We start from the raw sequence: 23,977 nt of genomic DNA, 5'->3' as shown, positions 1-23,977 counted from the left end.
TTTGGGAACAAATCTCTTAAATAAGCCGTGGACCAGAATGTCTTTCTTCACATCATGTTTCTCTTAAATAGACATGCTGAGAGAAAAATAACTACCCTCAATTTACTTTTATCTACAAGTAGAGCATAAAATGGCTTTTTCATGGTCACTTGTCATCATGCCACTTAGCTTGTCAATTTACAGGCATACTATTTTCTGTTTAATTGTGTTTTTGGTTGTTTAATATTAGATATAAAATACATTTATTCCATGAGTAATTTATTTCAGTTGCATGTAAGTTACAAAGGCTTCAATCTCAGTCTTAACCTAATTGTCTTCATCCAAGAGCATGTAAGAATGCTGGAGATTTGGTCAGGTCTGATCCAATATATAAAGGAGTTTAATGACAACATTTGGCTTCTGGCTTTCGAAAGATATTTGTAACTGATCTCCTCAAGGAGAAATAGTTGTATCTAAAGCCTTTGTCCTGCCATCATTTCCCAGAAGATCTAAAGTATACTTTTATCTTTAGTTAGTGAGCATTTCACCCCATCCCTATATAAATCAGGGTTCGGTCTCTCACAAGGTTTGTGTATGGCCCATGAGCAGGGCCCATCACACCACATGGGCTTGGTCAGTATTGGATGGGAAATGCTACAAGATCTGTTAGTGCCTCAGTAAATACTTGATAATAATATAAGATTTTCTTTAATTTATTCTTATGTGTTTGTCTTTTAGGTAACATTGAAGATGCTGTTGCTGACTGTTGTTGTCAGTATGTACAAGAGTTTCTTCATTATTGTAGGAATGTTTTTGCTGCTTCTTTGCTATGCTTTTGCTGGAGTTGTTCTCTTTGGAACAGTGAAATATGGTGAAAACATTAATAGGCAAGTAAAATGTATTATCACAGAGATTGAATTGTGCAATGTCCTGTATGCTTAGCTTTATGCTTTATCTTTATATATCTGAGTCTCTTTATGGCTCTTCATAGTCAGTGGTGAACCTAGCCTCTCTGCTACCTGAGGCGGATGATCAAAAGATCGTCAGTGGAGGGGGGGGGGAAGGGTTGCTAGAGGTAACATTACAGTGAATACAATGCAGTAATATTTTGTACAGTAATACTTATAGGAGACGTCTTCCCACATTTCCCATCTCTTCCCTTTAGACCGCCATGACCACTTCTTCCAGCTGTGACTTGACTCTGTAAAGTTTGCAACACAGACATCTTTGACTCCTCACTTCTTCACGCACCCAACCCCATATATATATATATATATATATATATATATATATATATATATATATATTTTCCAAAGCAGCCCCTGCAGCCTATATTATGCCCCACAGTGGCACAATAGACTGTGAGGCACAATAGAGGTTGCAGGGAGCCGCTGTGGGGCATAACAGTGGACCCTGGAACATTTATTATGCCCCACAGTTGCCCACTCAACTATTATGTCTCACAGTTGCCCACCCAACTCTATAGTGGCCCACCCATGAACTATTATTATACTCAGGGTTCTTTTCAGACCCCCAAGTATAATAATCGGAAAACCAGGGAAGGTGAGGGAACATAATAAACAGTGTTACTCACCTCTCCAGGATCCAATGTTAATCCTAGCAGGTTTCGGGACTGTATGGTAATGTCCCAGACACCTGGGACATTACCATACAGGCCTGAAGCTTGTGCTAGCAGTAACAGCCTGTATGGTACTGCTAGCATAGGCTTTGGGCCTGTGCTAGCAGTAACAGGTTGTTACTGCTAACACAGGCTTCGGGCCTGTAAGGTACTGATAGCACAGACTTCCAGCCTGTATGGTAATATCCCAGACCACGTGACAAATTGGACATTACCATACGGGTCCAAAGCTTGCTAGGATTAACACTGGATCCCGGAGAGGTGAGTAACACTGTTTATTATGTTCCCTCACCTCCCCTGGGGCACCGATTGTTACACTCGAAGGTCTGAAAAGACCCCTGAGTATAATAATAGCGGTAGTTGGGGTTCGCAGCCTCCGCTTGCTATAGCTAAAGAAGAAGTGGGGGGGGGCGGACATGAGCAGGCCTGGAGAGGTAGTTAAATAGGCCACTACCTGCTGGGGAAACTCGAGCAGGTAGTGGCCTGTTAGGTATGTTACTTACCTAGCTTGCTGCTGCTCCTGCGGCCACCGTGCCTCTTCACTTCACCCAGCAATAAGACATCTGCGTCTCAGCCAAGGCAGTGTGATGACGCCGCCTCCGCTGAGACACAGAGGTCTAAACCAGTGCAGGATAGGACCGCTCAGTTTTGTTTTCAGAGTGGCCCTGTCCTGCACTAGTTTAGAAGAAAAAAATGTTTAAAAAAAAAAAATCAAGTTGCTGCAGCTGCCTCCCCCTTCCAAGTGCTGCCTGAAGCCGCCGTCTCACCTCGCCTCATTAGAGATGCGGCCCTGTTCACAGTTCTTAACAGAGCAAGGTGATCAATCCAGCACATTATAGGAGCCTCAGATGTTGTCTTCATTTCCAACCAGGTCCACACATTCTATTCTTGTATAATTGTGGAAAGTTTCCATTAGGGTAAATGTGAAACACAGAAATAACCAAACACAGACATGGTTGGGATTCCTAGTGGTTGGGCGTAAATTTTATTCATGGTCATCTGACTACATATTTCCCAGCTTTCAGACATGGACATTACCCTGCAATATACTTTTATGTGTACTGACTCTCTAGGTTAAATTAAAGAATTCCTAATCTGCTAGATCTGGCCTAGTCACTTGTAAGAATTTTTAAGGTGCGGTGTAAGTGAAAGTGTTTCCTATATAATATACTATGGGAAATTATACTGTGCTAAGGGGATACTATGTGACAGTATATTGTGTGCACGATGGAATATTATTCTTAAAGAGGTTTTCCAGGAATTGGACAAACTCTAGAGGGACTGGGAAAGGTGTAACAAAAAAAAAAAAACCTCACCTGGACTCTTATGTCTGCCGCCTCAGCCTGTCTGGTCATGCATTGCGCCTCGGTTCCTGGAAACCTTGTGCCCCATGTGATCACTGAGGCCAAACCAGGGCCTCAGCAGTTGTTGGAGAGGGACCAGTGATGTCACTCACATATGTCACCAGTCCCTCTCCAGTGACCACAGAGGCTGCTAATTGACCTCAATAGTCAGACTTCTGGGGATCGAGGCACAGCACATCACCAAATGGGCTGCAACAGCAGACACCGGAATTCTGGGGAAAGGTAATTGGGGTTACTTTTATGTTACACCTACCCTGGACCCCTCCGGAGTTTGTCCTGTTTTCTGGACATCACTGAAGCTGGAAATATGTTCCCGACTTCTGTCAATCACTGTGCTTGCACTGGGGGTTCATGGACATACCTCAGTCAGACGGCTTCAAGTGGTAGTCAAGCTAGAATCGGCCCTGCCTATACTGTTTTAATTTAGTTTAGTTTTTATGTTTTTGCAGACATGCAAACTTCTCTACAGCCGGAAAAGCTATAACTGTCCTCTTCAGGATAGTCACTGGGGAAGACTGGAATAAAATAATGCATGACTGTATGGTGAGTAAACAGCTACTGAGATGAAATATGATTCTAATGTATGTTATTGTGTTTTATGGAATTCAATTACATCTCCAATAAACAGCCAATATTGACTTACATCATGATGTAGCGCAGTAATATAGTATAGTATTTTGTACATTGTTTTCACAAAATTATTACATTTTAATTGGATTACCACACATTATTTTAGTGGTGTTTTTTGTGTAATTTATATTATCTTGGCTTTCTTGATATTTTTGATCCTGTTTACCATTTACAAACATAGGGAGCATAGGGACTTTTCTCTATGGGTCATTATGTGTTTTTCGGAATATGAAATATATGTGCATTATTAGTGTTTATTAACTTTAGTTTAGTAAATATGTTTTATAACAATAATGTTTTTTTCCTTTCGCAGTATTATTTTTATAGTAAAAATGTAATGTTTTTATTTATTTTAGTCCAATTTTAAGCTCCATGCTGCCTGTGCAAAATCATAAGCTTCAACTATAATTTATTTGTTTACTTTGATCCTGGCTTTTAATGCAAGACTGTAGCTGTTAATAAAAGCCACCATACCGCTAGTGGCACAGTCACAGTTAGAAATAATAATACATTTTATTTATATAGCACCAACATATTCCACAGCGCTTTACAAAATGACACACTTGTATGGAATCTGTGGGTATTGCCTCCCACTAATGCCATACATGTATTCCACTGTATGCAAAAGACCATTACAGTGTCTAATAGATTTTACTGCTTTTGTAATTCCAGGTACAGCCTCCTTTTTGCACACCTGATAGTAGTAGATACTGGGAAACAGACTGTGGCAATTACGCTGGAGCACTCATGTATTTCTGCTCTTTTTATGTCATCATTGCCTATATCATGTTAAACCTATTAGTTGGTAAGTATCAATGATTTGTAATAATTAAAAATGAGCAGGAAACTGTGTTAAAGGGATTCTACCATTAAAATCAAATTTTTTCTCATTGACACGTAGGAATAGCCTTAAGAAAGGCTATTCTTCTCCTACTTTTAGATGTCTTCTCCATGCTGCCGTTCGGTAAATATCCTGGTTTTCGTCGGTATGCAAATGAGTTTTCTCGCAGCACTGGGGGCGGGTACCAACACTCAAACAGCACTGGGAGCATCCCCAATGCTGCGAGGGAATTCTCCAGCGTCAACTTCCTCTTCTTCAGGAATGGCCTCTTCATGCGTCTTCTTCTGGCGTGAGCAGTCAAACTTCTAGGCTTTAGACCTCAGGCAGAGCCGACTGCGCACACCCACGGCCACAAGAAAAATGGCCGCTTACACAGTAAGTAAGCAGCTATTTTCTTGTGGCCTGTGGGCATGCGCAGAAAGAACTTATTTGCATACCAACAAAAACCCGGATTTTTACCAAACAGCGGCACGGAGAAGACATTTAAAGGTAGGAGAAGAATAGCCTTTCTTAAGGCTATTCTTACGTGTCAACGAGAAAAAAATTCGATTTTAATGGTAGAATCCCCTTAAATATGTAATATATCATGCATACAGTTATACAAAACCTTGGCTAAGTTTTGTCAGCAGATCATGCATTGTGCTATAATTCCCAGTAATCTATATTATTGTTAGTAAAGGGAGCAGTTGTGATATTAACATTGAATTAGTGATAGTGATCCCTACTTTTAACCACATAATGTACCATTTTTTTGTTTTGTAAATATCATTGTAAATCTTGAATAAACCAGAATATGAATCTTCTTTCTCTAATTTCAGCCATCATTGTAGAGAACTTTTCTCTTTTCTACTCTACTGAAGAGGACCAATTACTAAGTCCCAATGACCTCCGCCATTATCAAATAATATGGAATATGGTTGATGATAAAAGAGAGGTAACATTTTAAAACTGGTTTCTGTAACCATCACATAACATGAATAAGCTGTTTAGTTTCTTATATATAAACTAAACAAAAAGGTTAGTGCCCGAACTTAAATAGTTATAAATTGTTAACGTTACCATGCACAATTAGACAAACATTGGTTTATTCTCAAGTTAGTTGTCAGACAACAGCTTACCACCCTCTCCCTACTGAGGACATATACTGTGTACACTTGACGGAGCCGAGTGTGCATGTTTATAGTAACGGGTCGTGAGTAATTTTATTGGCTGAACAACTGGAGGGGTGGAGGCCTGGATGAGATTCAGAGCACTTGAGTCTGAAGGAATGACCCATGACACTTTGGGAATCATTTATATATTTAGAAAAAGCTGAATTGGTATTTTAAATCACTATTAAAAGGTTGGAACCATTGGAATCTGTGTGAACTGCCAATTCAATGTACAGTGTTCAAAACGGCAATGAAGAAACGGGGGCACTGACCCATATGAAGGAATTTTCTTAAAAACTTGGTCCTTTATTAGAGTCCATCAATGAAACAATGCGGGAGGGAGCAATGACATACACGGCAGAGGCAACAGCCGTTTCATGTCTACTACGGGCGCTTTCTCAAGCCAGATATGTGTAGTAATAGTGCCACTCATTTCTTGTTGTTCTGTCAACGTACAGTGTATTTAGTTTGTATCTGATGTCACGTCAACAGATGCCCTTTAAGGTTGGGGCCCCACAGGGCGAAAAACACGGCATTTTGGCCATGATGGGAACAACGAGTAGACGGGAACATAGTAGATGGGATTCTGGCCGATCTCATCCACACATTGCAGAGAAGAATCTACAACACAAATGCAGTGATTTCAAAAACTGTTGTGTTATTGTAAATTATAAAATGTCAATTATACCTACGGAAACACTGGCATTTTCTGTATAAGTATAACAGGGACAGTAAGTCCATAGAAGAAAATTGTGCAGACTTTCTGTTAAAAGTACTGCGGAAAAGACTGCAGCGGAATCGCGTCACGCTTCTTGGCTGTGGCTCACTACATGGGGCTTTAGCCTTAGATTGCTCTTCATATATATAGAAAATGACTTCAATTGTTTCCTCATGTTCCATTACTTTGTATTTTATTACCAGGGTGTTATTCCAACATTTCGAGTGAAGTTTCTCCTGAGGTTGCTTCGTGGCCGACTAGAGGTAGATTTGGACAAAGACAAGCTTTTGTTTAAGCACATGTGCTATGAAATGGAGCGCTTGCATAGTGGTGGTGATGTGACCTTTCATGATGTGCTCAGGTACAGTATATAGATATATTTGTTATATATGTCGTATGTCCGTCTCACAGCGGGGCGAGGTAGGACATAGTGTATATGAGTTCTTGGATATTAGAGAGCTTAGACGAAGGGACAATCCCAGACAGCAGTTGTTGTTAAGGTTTTACTTCTTCTCTTCACACAGTCTCCACAGCGATCACATACAGTACATGAGTCTTTCATAACAGATATCACTGTATACTGGCAGTTGTACTTATCACTGGGAAAGATGGATGTCTCAATCAGTTCTGGCCTTCAGCTGCTCAGCTAAACTCACTTCTGTTCTCACTGTTCAGTTCTACAGTCCAGAGTTTCTAGCTTTGCTTCAGGACCAACATGGCATCTCTTCCCTTTTCCTATTTTACTCCCCTGGATCACTGTCTCCTTGCCAGCACACCCTGCTGTGTCAGTGACCACTTCCTGTGTCTCTTGTTAGAGCTTTAACTCCACAGGTTCTGGTTGATTTTACATCACGGCTGCAGTCTATCTCTACCTGTCACACTCTCCCCCGCTAATTTCATGTCGTCCCTGACATTGGCTCAAAAATATGGCCTACGTATGGTTAATTTGGACCCAATTGGAACTGTCCTTACTCAAAGGTCAACACCCATTTTTCCCGATTGTAGGACGTCTCCCACATCCAGGATCCCAGTATCTAACTGGTGGATGTCTCCATTGTCCCTTCTACTGTCCTTAGTGAAGAGATGTGAGACAGTGTCCATAGTACTTCCCTTAACATTAACACATCAATGATAACCATAACCTGACTAAACATAACATTAAAAATAACCTTTTTTCATTCTTCAGCTGGAGCTCTTCCTCCGTCTTCAACCAGCTCTGAACAACTATCCTCAAAGTAGGTTGACTCTAATCACAATAACCAAACCAGTCTATTCGTCACATTTAAAGTCCTCGGTAAAGTAGATTGCGGGTAAATACCACTCTGGTCGGTTTACCTGACCCTTAGGTGTCCATACCTGTCTGAACTGGACAGTTCTTGGTACTTCTCTTGGTTCTCCTAGAGTGTCATACGTCAGAATTACCGGTTTTCTTACTTCTCTACTTGATACTTTCCTGCTGGGTAGTTCTCTTGATGATTCAGTCCTAGCAGCTCCAATGGTCTCTGCTTCCATGTCGCTTGTGAGTTCATTCTCTGATGTGTTCAGAACTGCATCTGTAGGTCCTTGCTCTTCCATTGGACAACCTATTTCTGCATCTTCTAGGGGTTCCTCTGCTCTTACCTCTTCAACCGTTTCTTCAGTAACTGGTGACTGATCATCTGAGACCATACAGTTATTGGGTGCATTTTGAGGTACAAACTCAGGAGCCTCAGGACATAACTCACTTTGTTGAGGAATGTTGGTTCCGCGTCTGTTCGGTATACGGAATACAAGGGTTTGATTTTCCTCTTCTGAACTCTCACTGTCATCACCTCCATCAATAACTTCCTTCCTACGTCGTTGTCTGAGAGGTTTTGATCGACGTTTATCAACTTCCTGAATAGCTTGCTGTGGTGGCAGGTAATCACATGGTAGGAGTAGATTTCGGTGCAATATTCTTGTTTTATTATCTCCTATTTCTGTTCTTACTTCATAAACAGGGCTGTCATCAGATTTTCTCCTCACAACCACATAAACCTTCTCTTCCCAATATGATCGAAGTGTTCCTGGACCCCCTTTCTCTCGTAAGTTTCTGACTAACACACGACTTCCCGGTGTCAATTCAGCTCCATGACATCTTCTGTCATAGTATTCTTTGCTCTTTTTTTGCTCTTCCGCATTCACTTTTGATGCTATGTTGTACAGTCCTATGAAAAAGTTTGGGCACCCCTATTAATCTTAATCATTTTTAGTTCTAAATATTTTGGTATTTGCAACAGCCATTTCAGTTTGATATATCTAATAACTGATGGACACAGTAATATTTCAGGATTGAAATGAGGTTTATTGTACTAACAGAAAATGCGCAATATGCATTAAACCAAAATTTGACCGGTGCAAAAGTATGGGCACCTCAACAGAAAAGTGACATTAATATTTAGTACATCCTCCTTTTGCAAAGATAACAGCCTCTAGTCGCTTCCTGTAGCTTTTAATCAGTTCCTGGATCCTGGATAAAGGTATTTTGGACAAACAATTCAAGTTCAGTTAAGTTAGATGGTCGCCGAGCATGGACAGCCCGCTTCAAATCATCCCACAGATGTTCAATGATATTCAGGTCTGGGGACTGGGATGGCCATTCCAGAACATTGTAATTGTTCCTCTGCATGAATGCCTGAGGATTTGGAGCGGTGTTTTGGATCATTGTCTTGCTGAAATATCCATCCCCGGCGTAACTTCAACTTCGTCACTGATTCTTGAACATTATTCTCAAGAATCTGCTGATACTGAGTGGAATCCATGCGACCCTCAACTTTAACAAGATTCCCGATGCCGGCATTGGCCGCACAGCCCCAAAGCATGATGGAACCTCCACCAAATTTTACAGTGGGTAGCATGTGTTTTTCTTGGAATGCTGTTTCTTTTTGGACGCCATGCATAACGCCTTTTTTTATAACCAAACAACTCAATTTTTGTTTCCAAAATGAAGCTGCCTTGTCCAAATGTGCTTTTTCATACCTCAGGCAACTCTATTTGTGGCGTACGTGCAGAAACGGCTTCTTTCTCATCACTCTCCCATACAGCTTCTATTTGTGCAAAGTGCGCTGTATAGTTGACCGATGCACAGTGACACCATCTGCAGCAAGATGATGCTGCAGCTCTTTGGAGGTGGTCTGTGGATTGTCCTTGACTGTTCTCACCATTCTTCTTCTCTGCCTTTCTGATATTTTTCTTGGCCTGCCACTTCTGGGCTTAACAAGAACTGTCCCTGTGGTCTTCCATTTCCTTACTATGTTCCTCACAGTGGAAACTGACAGGTTAAATCTCTGAGACAGCTTTTTGTATCCTTCCGCTGAACAACTATGTTGAACAATCTTTGTTTTCAGATCATTTGAGAGTTGTTTTGAGTAGCCCATGATGCCACTCTTCAGAGGAGATTCAAATAGTAGAACAACTTGCAATTGGCCATCTTAAATACCTTTTCTCATGATTGGATACACCTGGCTATGAAGTTCAAAGCTCACTGAGGTTACAAAACCAATTTTGTGCTTCAGTAAGTCAGTAAAAAGTAGTTAGGAGTATTCAAATCAATAAAATGATAAGGGTGCCCATACTTTTGCACCGGTCAAATTTTGGTTTAATGCATATTGCGCATTTTCTGTTAGTACAATAAACCTCATTTCAATCCTGAAATATTACTGTGTCCATCAGTTATTAGATATATCAAACTGAAATGGCTGTTGCAAACACCAAAATATTTAGAACTAAAAAAATGATTAAGATTAATAGGGGTGCCCAAACTTTTTCATAGGACTGTATGCTTCATTCATACGTTCCTTCCATACCCGGACATACTCAGGATACGTCTTGTATGTTTCTGAAACTGGGGTATCAAACACAATATCAATGGGTAGCCTTGGGGATCGACCAAACAAAAGGAAGAATGGCGAGTAACCTGTTGCTTCACTCTTGGTGCAGTTATAGGCATGTACCATTTTTGTTACAGAATTCTTCCAATCTCTTTTCTCAGCAGTTGTCAGAGTCCTCAACATTGACAGTAATGTCCTATTGAAGCGTTCTACTTGTCCGTTTCCCTCTGGGTGATAGGGCGTAGTGTGCGATCTTTGGATTTTACAGTATTTCCCTAACTTGGCAAAGAGTTGGTTCTCAAACTCTCTTCCTTGGTCATGATGTAGCTTGGTAGGAAATCCAAACTTCAGAGCAAAATCATTGAATATCTTTTCTGCTGCTGTCCTGCCTGATTTATTAGTAGTGGCATACGCTTGAGCAAATCGAGTAAAATGGTCCATTACCACTAGGATGTATTCATATCCACCCTTGCACTTCTCCAGGTGTAGGAAGTCTATTGAAACCATTTCAAACGGGTAAGTAGTTTGGATGTGGCCCATGGGCGCTCTGGTCGCCTTGTTAGGATGTTTGTCTTTCAAACACCCACATTTTCTGGTCACAAAACTTTCGATATCTCTTTGCATATAGGGCCAGAAGAACCGTTCACGAATTAGGTTCACTGTTCTTTCTACTCCCAGGTGTCCCATCTCCTCATGAAGTTCTTTGAAAGCCAATCTGTGGTATACTCTGGGTAACACTAACTGTTGGTTCAGTCCTCTCTGACGGTATAAGATACCGTCTGAGCTGAAGTATAGCTTTGACCATTCTCTCAGTAAAGTAGTTACTTCTGGTGATTCCGACTCCCTCTCTCGTCTTCCTGGAACCCTGTTCTGGTCCATATACTGGAGGACTCTTCCAATTGTTTCATCTTCTTGTTGCGCTTTCCTGATAGATTCTTTTGACAGTTGTTGGAGGGACATGGAGGTATAATCTTGTTCCCTCACTTCCATAGCGCTTGCTACTGTCAATGGACACCACAGTGGTGTATATTCCTGCTTCTGAATTTCTATCGCCTGAGTGGTGCTCATAATGGTTCCCAGGCAGATTTCCTCTGAGCAAGATTGCATAAACTCTTCAGGCTCTAACGGCATCCTAGACAATCCATCTGCGTCAGCATTGCATCTTCCTGGCCTGTACTTAATACTGAAGTTGAAGTCAGCCAGTTCTGCTACCCACCTCTGACCAGTCGCGTTTAGTTTTGCTGTCGTGAGGACATAGGTCAAAGGATTATTATCACTGTAAACCTCAAACTCTTGACTGTAATACAGATAATCCCTAAATCGTTCGCAGATAGCCCACTTCATTGCAAGGAACTCGAGTTTCCCAGAATGTAGATGATAGTTTTTCTCAGCGGCTGTCAGTGTTCTGGAACCATAACCGATGACTCTTAGCTTGCCATTCTGTCGTTGATACAGGGCAGCTCCAAGCCCCACCTGAGAAGCATCACAGTGAAGGACGAAAGGGTGGTTAAAATCTGGATATCCCATGATGGGTGGTTTCACAAGATAATTCACTAGTTCTTCTAGTACTTCCTGGTGTCCTGCAGTCCAATTGATTGGTTGCTGCGCAGAAACAGTGTTTCTTTCCTTCGGCTGTGACCCGCCTCTGGTCTTTTTCCTATTTACTGATGTGGGTGAGCTGATTGGCGCGCCCAAGAGGGTATATAGTGGAGCTGCAATCCGGGAAAAGTTCTTTATATATGTTCTGTAGTAGGAGAGGAATCCCAAGATCTTTCTCAACTCCCCCACTGTAGATGGAGGCTCGTCTTTCAATGACATTACTGGAGCGATCTCTGCTGGGTCCATGGTATAACCATCTCCAGACACGATTTTTCCCAGAAATCGAACCTGTCTCTTGAACAGTTCACACTTCTTTGGTGTCAACTTTACTCCATGTTGCTGGTAACGTTGGAGTACTGATCTCACATGTTCGACATGTTCAGCAAAGGTCTTGCTGTGTACCACCGTGTCGTCTAAGTAAGGCTGGCAAATGTCATCTCTTAATCCTTCTAAACATGTTTCCATACTTCTCTGGAATTCTGCAGGAGCAGAACTAAGTCCAAACGGTAAACGATTCCCCTCGTACAGTCCCCATGGTGTGATGAAGGCTGTTAAATGTCGGCTGGACTCTTCCACAAAACCTTGGTGATAGGCCTTCCCTTGGTCAAGAACAGAGAACCAGGTACTTCCTGACAAGTTATCCAGCATGTCTTGAATTTTAGGGATTGGGTGTCGATCAGGGATTGACTTCCTATTCAGTTCCCTGTAGTCACAGCAGAGTCTCAATGTACCATCTTTCTTCCTGACACATACGATCGGGGAGGAATAGGATGATTTAGACTTTTGGATCCATCCCCTGTTGATTAGATCCTGCAGGTATTCTTTCACTTCTTGGTGTAATGGTTTAGGTATAGACATATAACTTTTAGCTACTGGGGTAGTGTCTCTCAAATTGATCTTCAGGTTCAATGAGGGTATACAGCCTATGTCAGAGTCATCTTTAGAGAATGCATGGCATTCTTCCCTCAGCATCTGTTTCACTACCGGCAATTCTTCAGCACTCAGCTGTTCCAGAGGTACTGGGGGATCCCACAGTTCTGGTGTAGTTTGTACGGGTCTTTCGACTGGACAACCATTGTTACTGGGTTGTACCACCGAATTCATGGAAGAGAACTGCGCTGGTCTCACATTGGCAGGATACACAGTCTTAATAGTTTCTAGATGACCTAACACAGTCTTGGGGTTCAGCCTCACTTCATGCTTTGTCGCATTTCTCACTAACACAGCCACCCGAGCAAAACCACCAGTAGGTATAGTCAATATGGTCTCACCTTGGATCATGCCCTCAGGAAGATCTGAAGAGTCTTTCGGTACGAACAGTCTCTCTTGTGGTTTTCTCCCTGGTTCCATTCGTACACCACACTTCACTCTCACCGTTCTATTCGCAGGAATGATGGTTGGACGTGAGCCGAGCTTGACTTCCGTCAACCTCACTGTGTTCTGTGCTTCCTTTATCCTGCTGACCACCTTCTCCACTTCCTTGCTAGATATGGTAAACGAGGTGGCTATGGCATCGATTAACAGTGACAAGGAATTAGTTTGCTGAATGACCTCATTGATCACATTGTACCCAAGGATCGGTTCTTCAGCCACCTTTGGATCACTTGTGACTAGAAAGGGTACGAGTAACTCAATAGCGTTGTTCCTCTTAGCTTTCAGCTGAAACATCATTTCCACCCAACCTAGAAAAGGGATTTCAGTTTGGTTCACGGCTCGACCATAGAGTTCTACCGGACCCATGAGTTCTGCAACTGGATGAAGACAAGTTTGCGGCAAATGACTCCTTCTCCAATCTTCATTTATAATGCTGGCTTGAGCTCCTGTGTCCCACAAAGCTTTCACTAGGAGTCCATTTAGCTTACATTGAATCAAGCACTTCTCACCAATTAGGCTAATGAGTCTGACTTCACTACCTGAGAAGTGTCCTTGGTCCTGGGGATGCCTGATCAGACTATCACACTGATCGCCGAGTGGTTGATGCCCCTGTCCGCCTTGCTGTAACTGTTGAAGACGATCACACACCTGGGGATAACACTGATACAACTTCTGTATATCTGAAGCTGTTCTGGGGAGGGGTGGTGTTTGTGTTTGGGACTTCATCTGCTTAGAGGTTACCAGCCGCCCCGCACCAGCAACCTTTTGTCTTTTAAACTCTGGGATCGTGACTTTGGACATTCACTGGCATAATGCCCTTCTTCACCACACCCCCAACAATGGACACAGGCGGCACTTCGATTTGACACTCGACATGCTTCACAAGTAGGTCGTCTTCTGTTCTGAAAACCCCCTCCAGATCTGACTGGTCTTGGCTCTGGTTTAGCGCAAATCAACTTTTTCACTTCCGCTAATTCAGCTCGGAGTTCCCCAAATGCTTTCTCCCAATTAGTGTCGGCTGTTTTCTCTGTCAAAGATGATTTGGTGTGCACAGCAAGTGTAGGAGAATCTTCTCACCTACCTTCCGGCTGATCGCTAGGCATATTCATTTTCAGCTGGCCCAGCTTGGTCATTTTAGTTATAGAGCCCTTCTTTAATTTTTGTTCACTCTCAGACTCCAAACTAGCTTCCTCATTCATCTTCTCAATTAGGGTTTCATCTGGAATGTTAGGATCTTCCAGGTACTGCTTCATTTGCAACTTTATGTCTTTACTTATTAACCTGGTTCCTAAAGATCTCAAAAACTTCTTCTGTACTAGTCCTACATCAAACCTTTCCTCTGCATCTACTTCGCTGGATGCAAACAACAGCTTGTCTTTGAGTTCTATGGCTCTGAACAAGAAACTTTGAGGAGATTCCTTGGTATCTTGAGAGATGTTGATGAGTCTATGGAACAGCTCTGAGGTGTTTTCTTCTTTGTAGTGCCCTTTTAAGATCATTTTCAGTTGTGGTAAGGTCAAGTGACTTTTCATTTCTAGCATGTTCCGCAAATTCAGTCCTGGGCTGATAGCTTTTACCACTGCCTCGATAATTTCTTCCGGCAGATAGCCTTTCTGCAATCCTGCCTCTATCTGGTGCATCAGGTTTGTGTAAGACAGTTTCTCTTTTTGTTCACGTTCTCCAATCTGTCCCAGGATCTTGAAATCTTTCCTGATGGTGATTTGTGATGCTAGAGAGGTCTGTTGTCTTGACTTCCCTAACCTGGGTGGGCTACAAGTTCTGCTGGGTTCTGCAGCTCGTTCAGGGGTTTTGGTCGATTCTTGCACAGCTCTTTTCAATGCTACCAATTGCTCTTTCAATTCCTGCAGCTCAGTCTGTGGGAGGGATTTCTCCCTCTCAGTGTCCTGCACTGCCTCTTTACACCCCGGTCTCAAGCTGGTGATGAACTTCATTAAATCATTAAGGAATGTGCACAAGACATCCTCCTCCTCACTATCCCCTAGCTCATCCATTTGCTTGTTGATGGCTGTTAAGAGCTGTCTATGGTTGCATGTCTTAGAAACCTGTTCTTCTGACACCTTCACATGTGCAGCTACAGCACCCAGTTCCTCATACGTCAATTGAAGGAGCAACTTACTGATGCTGTTAAGCCGTGTCTCAACATCCATAGCTGTCTGTTTGATACTGTGTCTTTAATTGTTGTGGCAGTCTTTACCCAGAATCCCACTGCTGGCAGTCTGATCTTGTCTCTAAATATCCCCGTACGGGCCACCAATGTCGTATGTCCATCTCACAGCGGGGCGAGGTAGGACATAGTGTATATGAGTTCTTGGATATTAGAAAGCTTAGACGAAGGGACAATCCCAGACAGCAGTTGTTGTTAAGGTTTTACTTCTTCTCTTCACACAGTCTCCACAGCTATCACATACAGTACATGAGTCTTTCATAACAGATATCACTGTATACTGGCAGTTGTACTTATCACTGGGGAAAGATGGATGTCTCAATCAGTTCTGGCCTTCAGCTGCTCAGCTAAACTCACTTCTGTTCTCACTGTTCAGTTCTACAGTCCAGAGTTTCTAGCTTTGCTTCAGGACCAACATGGTGTCTCTTCCCTTTTCCTATTTTACTCCCCTGGATCACTGTCTCCTTGCCAGCACACCCTGCTGTGTCAGTGACCACTTCCTGTGTCTCTTGTTAGAGCTTTAACTCCACAGGTGCTGGATGATTTTACATCACGGCTGCAGTCTGTCTCTACCTGTCACATATATTTATTCAATAAAATATGCTATAGACCTATATAGTGTCCTGGTTTTTTATTTTATGATTTTGTCTCTTTCTGTGGGAGCCAGGAGTCTTTTTGGCTATTTCAGCTTGGACTGTTGGATCCCTTTTGGCTATAATTGGTTGAGCCCTCTATGCCCCTTATATATTTTTTTAATATTAATTTATTGATATGGTGTGAATTTCCTTAGCAGAGAGGTACATTTTCTAGAAGTAAATTCCTGTAAATCTTTTAGATGCATTAAAACATATTTACTGTACATTATGTAACAGCTTTCTTATTTTCATGTGTTATGTTTCTCAATATAAAGTAAATAAGCAGAAACCTTACACTTTAAAGAGGACCTTTCACTACCAACTCTAGTTCTTAGGATCTGCTAATAGGCGCTGCTCCACTGATTCCAATGCAGCTGAAGTTTTTTTTCTAGCTCTCACCTTTCCTGAGCAATAAGGTCTTGTTGTCTGAAGTGCTACTTAGGCTCTCTACTGTCAGGTAGGCAGGATCAAGCAAGAGCAAAAAAGGAGGTGTGATTGAAAGATCCAATCAGAGGTGCATAGCGGCACAGCTCAGCATCACGCCCTCTTTCCTGACAGTAGACAGGATAAGTAGCGTAACAGGCACCAAAACTAACAGCACTTATTGCTCAGGAATAGTGGGACTGCAAAAACAAATTTAACTGTGCCAAAATTAGTGGAGCAGCATCTATTAAATGATACAAATAGCTGGACTTGATAGAGATGGCAATGAATTATTTATAAAATGACAAAAATTACCAAAGATATATAAACTGGAGGCATACTTATGGCATGTAGAAAGTATATACAAAAATATGTCAGTGTAAAAACTATAATTCACTCCCGCTCAACCAGACTCATACGGATACAATATACATTTATAATATATTATCATATTTAGATATTCTGTGATATATATGGGATATAATCTAGATTATTGGTGTTCCCTTATATCATGTTAATATTACTGTGACTAGTCTTAAACATTAGTATTTGTTATGGTCAGCAGGGTTATTGAAAAGACTAATAAACAAAAAACCCTGCGGAGTCCTACTGGGCTCTGAGCCGCAAGAACACCCTGGTGTGAACAAAGTCTGGCAGTTAGCATCACTGCCAGCCCACTACACCAACCGGGTGTGCTCTGTTAAATCAGAAGCCTGTGCAGCTCAGAGCAGCTGCTACAAACAATCAAGTCAGTCTAGTCAGGACTTCTGAACTAGACAGAGACCAGTACTCAGTGTGTGCTACCAGTGCAACCAAACCAAGGCAGCTTACTGCCCAACTAACAGTGGCTTAACTGACTCAGTGGTAATTACTATCGAAGGCCAACTAAATATTTGTTCACACTGGAACCCATTCACACACAAACACAGCAGTCAGGATTTGGAATGACATTAGGGCAGCAGGCTGAGGAATCTAGTCCCTTAAATAGGAAAAGGGTGATCCCAAGCAAACAACCCAGCTGCCCAAGCCATGCGCACATTGGCTGACACCCCAGTCAGTCAGACAGCCGGCCATGTCCAGCTGCTGCAAGGAAAGTTGACCCTTGCAAGTAGGACAGAATCACGTAGGGAAATGTGACAGCTGGCAAAGCGCAACAACCGAGGAGCGGACTGCGACCCCACCCTTCGGCCTCAGCTGCCGCACTGTCCTAACAGTATGTTACTAACAAACAGGCTAGTAAGGGTTGTAAGCAAAACATGTAACGCCAAAACCAAGAGCTTAGAGCGAAAGTCTTTCAAGTAAAATATATCTTTATTATTTAAGTGAAAACAAAAATGAATGGAGGAGACATCAGGGAAATCCAAAGATAGATAGCATCTGAAATGACCATAAGAGGTCAATAATGCATAATATATAACAAAAACTATAATCCTCCAATCTATATGCAAAAGTGCCTTAATACTCTAAGTACATGATATGATTTTACACATCCACATAGATGTGCATATAACTGTATTGAAAATGAGATAAGAGCAAAGGGAAATCTTAAATAGAAAACAACTAAGAACTCATAAAGACCGTAGGGGATGACCATGACATTTTTTCCTACAGCATGCTGTCATACAGATCTGTGGATATCAGAAAGAGCCTTCAGCTTGAGGAACTGCTAGCACGGGAACAACTTGAGTATACGATAGAGGAAGAAGTGGCTAAGCAAACTATCCGCATGTGGCTAAAGAAGTGTCTTAAACGTATCCGGGCAGTGAGTAATGCTAAGTCCGCATATGGTTTATGTTTAGAGATGAGCGAACAGCGTTCGTTTGAGTACATGTTCGATCGGATATCAGGCTGTTGAAGATGTTCGATTTGAGTCGAACACCAGGTGGCAAACTCGCTAAAAATTAGATTCCCCTCCCACCTTCGCTTTTTTTGCACCAATAACTGTGCAGGGGAGGTGGGACAGGAACTACGACAATGGAGGCATCGAAAAAAAATCGGAAAAATTGGCTGGCTAAATCAGGTGACCTCCAATTTATACGAACAGTGGATTTAATATCCAGTTCATATGAGACTGTGAACTATGTGACTGTGAGACAGGGATAGATTACAGGCAGGGTTAGCTAGGGATTACCTTTATTTAGGTGGGAATGTCACTCACCTAGCTCTTTGGGGCTCTATCTGGTCGGGATCCCTGTCAGCTTGCGATATGCGCGAGCTGACTTTGTCCCATAGGAATGCATTGACCAGCGTTGATTGGCCAAATGCCATACAGAGTACAGCATTCCACCAATCAACGCTGGTTCTGCCAGAGGCTCGTCTATGAGGAGGCGGAGTCTAAGATCGGACCAGAATGGAGACTGCTGTGGACCAATCTTAGACTCCTCCTCCTCCGGCAGAACCAGCATTGATTGGCCGAATGCTGTACTCTGTATGGCATTCGGCCAAACAACACTGGTCAATTCATTCCTATGCCGAGATGTAGCAGTGCTGGCCCTGCGCTCAGCACTGCTACACTGGAGATGAAGCAGAGCTGAGTGTGCGTTGAACCCTGCTGCACACTCAGCACTGCGCTTGTATTCCGTCCGCAAGGAGTCCGTATGGAGACCCCCCCCCGAATGAAATAACAACGCTAATGCAAGAGCTGTGCAGTTAAGCACACGGAGCCCATAGACTATAATGGGCTCCTTGTGCTTGCCGTGCACTGCCCGCACAATTCATTCGTGTGCGCAGTGCACGGCAAGCACACGGAGCCCATTTTAGTCTATGGGCTCCATGTGCTTTGCAAGCACATCGCTTGCAATTGCGATTGCATTCCGTCCGGTGGGTCTCCATGCGAACTCCTTGCGGACGGAATACAAGCGCTAGTGTGAATCAACCCTAAGATTGACGAAACTTCACTGTGATTTCCTTTGATGGCTGGCAGTCTATATATCATATATTTATTACATTTTTCTGCCCAGATGGATTGCCCAAATAATATTGCTAAACACCTTAATATCCATGTGTTTTGAAAGTTCATTCTATAGAAGATGGTGAAAATGCATTATATGTATAACATTGAATTCCTTAGAAACAACAACAATCCTGCAGCATTATCCACAGTCTTCGGGAGAGTCAACAACAAGAAAGAGAGAGGTTTGGGAACCCTCCTAGTATTGAGACAACACAGCCAAGTGATGACATGAGCCTCAATAACCAAGATAATGCCCAACCAGAGGTAATTCATTCAAAAATGATCTAACTTGCTGTTAAAGGAATTCAAAATGTATTTATTTATTTTTTTATTAAATTCATTTATTTAATTTTTGCTTGCCTTGTCTTATTTTCAGCCTGCAAGGGTCACTGCAAGCTCCCAAAAACAGTCTAATAGAAATGTGGTAAAGAACAGAGGCTTTTCACAACTTAGTTTTCTGAGGAAAAGATCTGCCTCTATTATTTTTAGTTTAAAGGTTGTCATGCTCAGGAGTATTATACAGCCAAATCCCTGGTGCTACCGCTAATGCCCACAATCAGTGCCCGCACCGATCATGGGCTATAAGACCCCTAGTGCCTCAGTCAAAGCTGCCCGAAGTGCCTGTGAACTGAAGAATAAAAAAGTTATGGGGTTTGAAAGGCGGGGTATTAAAAACAAAAATCGAAAGATTCCTCTGGCGGGAAGGGGTTAGCTGTGAGCTCTGCGCAGCCAATCCAGAGCAGCTCATGTCTATTTAATCCTGCTCAGTCCTATGAATTGTGCCTAAGCAACAAAGGTCCTTGGATTCCAGTTCCTGCGAGGGTTTCATGTTTATTCATTTTTGATCTTTGGTTTTGTGACTTCACCTTGATTCCTGACTCCAGTTTTGAAATCATTCATAATCGTCTGTTCTACCATGTATGATTTTTGGTTCACATGACTCTGCTGCCTGCCCCTGACCATTGGACTGAACTTAACTAGCTTTTGCCTGACCTTCTGGTGCTTTGTACTGGCAGACCAGATTCCTGTATAGGTTTAAAGGGTGAAAACCAGGGGACCACTTAGACAACACCCTTAGGGTTAGCCCAAAGTCAAACTAGTTAGGTGGCACAGTGGATCCATGATTCCCTGTCTGTTATAGCCTACCTGTATGTTCTCTTTTAATTTTCATAAACTTCCTAATGTTGGTCCTCAAAAATCTGCCTAAATAGCAAATAGAAGACAGGGAGGAAGAGACACTGTAGAGTGCGTGAGTCTGGATCCTCACATAGAGGACATGGAACAGTAGGGGAAGGGCAGCTGTAGCCCATTGTTCAAAGCACATGAAACAGATCCACAGAAGGAAAAGCCATCCTGCTGAAAGGGCAGGAAAATACCCCAAATATACAAACTACTCCCAGCATGTGGAGCTACATTATATCAAATACACATTTAGAGATGCCTTAGCTGTGCTTGTGATTTTCCTTTTAATGCTAAGTATGGTTTAAAATGTTTTAAAGCAATTTACATAATTTTGCTATTTGTACTTAAAATGTATTGATATTTGATGCAGATATCAAATAGAACAATATTTTTGCATTTTCTTTATAGACAAGTGGTCAACCCAAGCTTCTAAGTCCCACCTTTTCTGATCTCATGAGAGATCATCAAGATTCTATAGAATGTGTAATGCGTTCAAGAAGAGTTGGCCAGTGGCATCTGCCAGCAGGTAGGCAAAACTAAATGCTTTGGCACTTTTCAGATATAATTGTTGCTTACAGTTACAATAAATAATTGGAACCATGACCATGACTCTACACAGGTTTCAATATTTACTTAGTAACAACTTAAAGAGGTTGTCCAGGATAAAAATGATTTTTTTAATTATGCCAGGGAAAGTGAAAAAAAACAAACACTCACCTGTCCCTGGATGCTCCGGTGCCCTCCTAGTGCAGTCTGTTCCTACTGCTCTGCTGTCTTCTTTTGCCGGAAGTCCTCACCAGCTGTGACATACTGTGTCCCATTCCTTAGGCACTGATTGGCCTAAGGAAAGCACACGGGACATCACAAAATATGATATACCATGTGGCAGGGACTTCTGCTGGAAAAAAACAGCAGAGCTGCAGGACAGGACTATGCTGGGGGACATTCGAGCACCGGACAACCCCTTTAAGTTTACCTTTGAGGTATCTTTAAATTGATCACTTTCATTATATGTAATATGGCTAGTATCTTACAAATTTTTCATATTTTGTGTCCTACAGCACCAAAACCTATAAGTCACTCTGTATCTTCTGTTAACCTGCGCATTGGAGGTCGTACAACTATGATATCTGCAATGGGCAAGATGAATGCCATGTCTGATGCTGTATCTTGTGGCTCAGAAGTCAAGAAATGGTGGACAAGACAACTTACAGTGGAGAGTGATGAAAGTGGTGATGACCTACTTGATATGTAAGGATAAGGCAGAACAGGGCCCAGACTACTGCAAAACAGCACAGAAAACTTTTTGCATAGCTAATACTGTGTTGCAAATCTTAAACATTCATTTTCTGGGTTTCGTGGTCTGTGGATTTCAAGAACATTACAGATGGAAGTGTATCTGAGTTAGCAGTGAAGGTGAAAAATACACAGTGATGCGGCTGGCGTGTTTCTTTCTTCTTAGAAGATGAATAAAGAATGCATCAGTAATGGTTTCCATAAGCATATTACCCAGACAGTATACAGTGTCTATTAGCTGATGATAAAATAATTGTCTGTGGCCAGAGTGGATATTTCGAAGACATGTCCAGCACAGGTTACAAAAAAGTCATTACATGGGACCTCAACCAATTTCTAGAATGGAGGACTCACAGAGCTCTTTTTTGTCTTTTAAGATAGCGATCTCTGCAATAGAGATCTCTATGTTTTGTGCTCCAATCCCACAATCTTCATTAACAATCTGTTTAGCACGTCTCACTGACACACCACAAATTAGGTAAATGTAATCTATTTACTGTGGTCTATCATAGTAATAATAATATTAAAAAAAAAAAAAGTTGAAGCTCTCAAAAATGTCTTACCAGGATCATCTTCTACAGGCTCTCTTCTGTTGGTTAAGGTAGAGCACAGCTGCTAACTTCTTTAAACTATTTCTTATTCTTATTAATCTCTTTGAACTGCTTCTAAGCAATGAATTTCATTAAAAATAAAATCTTCATGGTAGTTTTGAAATAATACAAGTGAACCAACCATCAAAGATGAACTAAGAATCAATGAAATACTATGCTATTGTATTATGTATAGAATCTAAATATACTGGGAAGTGTATGCATAGTGTTATATTTTTATCATAATTTGAGGTCACATATATTTGGGATCCTCCTTATTATGTTCTGCCCATATGTATTCATCTGAAATACGTGAACATGAGTAAGTTATCAAAAACTGTGCATTACCCAATTTGTAGTCTAGGAAACCGGAAGGAAATAAGAGAAACATTTTCAAGCAAGTTTTAATTTTATATATAAGAACTAACCATCGGGAAAGCAATATCAGGGAAGTCTGCTGGACTCAGACCATATGCTATATGCTACAGGTAGATATGCTAATGGAGAAGGTTTATGGGTACAAATGTGTTGATTTGCAAGTCTGGATGTGGGGACGAGTCTCCTAAAATAGACCTAGAAGAGAACAGATGCCCAGATAAAAGTTTAGCTGTAAAAGATACAGTATATTAAACCTATATTGCTATTATACACTGCACTGTGAAACATATTCTACTCTGGTGTACAGTATCTCTGTGTGTGATGTATATTTATCATGAAAAAGCATCTATATTTGCAGGTTTTACTGTATTTTGGGTGAAATGCTATAGTGATCTCTATCTAGTACGACACATCTTTTATGCTAGAGGAATCTTCCCTTCTGATTATAAAATTGAGATAAGCTTTTAAAAATCCTCTTTAAAAACTAAACTGAAATGTGTATAACTGCTTTATATTAAAGAAAACATTAGTCTGTATTATAAACCAGCAGGGTTGAAAGGCTTGTGTAACTGAATATTAAAATACTAGATAAAAACAACCAGAAAATAACAAAGGTGTACTTGATTAGATTAGAAAACCCATTCTCAAATACCAAATTAGAGATTATAATTTAATATAGGGGGATAGGGGATGTTTTCCATTTAGGACCCTCGCATATTAGTCAGTGGCTACAAAAGAGCATCCCCTGCTCCAGAGGAGCGAGCGTGTCCATACATAGACAACCTATTAACTTCATTGGCAAACTGTAATGCCTTATTTCTTGGGTGCTGTTGCTGCTGGGAGGGAACACAAACGGACACATATTGTACATAGATTACAGCTGCAAATCCTACACAATTTACACCAGGTTCACACCTGTGCTCGGGTTTCCATTCTTCGGATCCGCTTGGTGACCCGAAAAACCAAAACCCAATGTGTTTAAAAAGCGGTTTCCGTCAGAAACCAAGCGAACCCGATAGACTATAATGGGGACTTTTCTTTCTGCATTTTTCAATCGGAATGGGGGATGGAACCCCAAACGGTGAGCAAGAGCAGATGTGAATCTAGTCTTACAGCCATTTGCTCATGTCCTGGCAGTGGGGCTTCCTTGTTTTCTGCTTACAATGCATATATATATATACATACACACACG

At 41.6% G+C, this 23,977-nt stretch overlaps 1 protein-coding gene across 2 annotated transcripts in view; it reads left to right on the top strand.

Moving 5' to 3' along the window:
- NALCN (sodium leak channel, non-selective) overlaps window positions 1-22,158 on the top strand; it is a 356,507-nt gene extending 334,349 nt beyond the window's left edge. For both annotated transcript variants that reach the window (XM_075265321.1, XM_075265319.1), the window contains 9 exons: window positions 718-866; window positions 3,432-3,525; window positions 4,285-4,417; window positions 5,272-5,387; window positions 6,526-6,683; window positions 17,998-18,148; window positions 19,457-19,603; window positions 20,930-21,047; window positions 21,583-22,158. In XM_075265321.1, coding sequence (XP_075121422.1) covers window positions 718-866; window positions 3,432-3,525; window positions 4,285-4,417; window positions 5,272-5,387; window positions 6,526-6,683; window positions 17,998-18,148; window positions 19,457-19,603; window positions 20,930-21,047; window positions 21,583-21,776 — 1,260 coding nt within the window. In that variant the 3' untranslated portion in view covers window positions 21,777-22,158. The remainder of the gene's footprint in view (window positions 1-717; window positions 867-3,431; window positions 3,526-4,284; window positions 4,418-5,271; window positions 5,388-6,525; window positions 6,684-17,997; window positions 18,149-19,456; window positions 19,604-20,929; window positions 21,048-21,582) is intronic.
- The last annotated feature ends 1,819 nt before the right edge of the window (window positions 22,159-23,977 follow it).

The sequence above is a fragment of the Leptodactylus fuscus genome, chromosome 2, assembly GCF_031893055.1.
Source record: "Leptodactylus fuscus isolate aLepFus1 chromosome 2, aLepFus1.hap2, whole genome shotgun sequence".
NCBI classification, from domain to species: Eukaryota; Metazoa; Chordata; class Amphibia; order Anura; family Leptodactylidae; genus Leptodactylus; species Leptodactylus fuscus.
The sequence above is the reverse complement of the archived record's forward strand: the minus strand, read 5'-3'. Positions and strand labels throughout refer to the sequence as shown.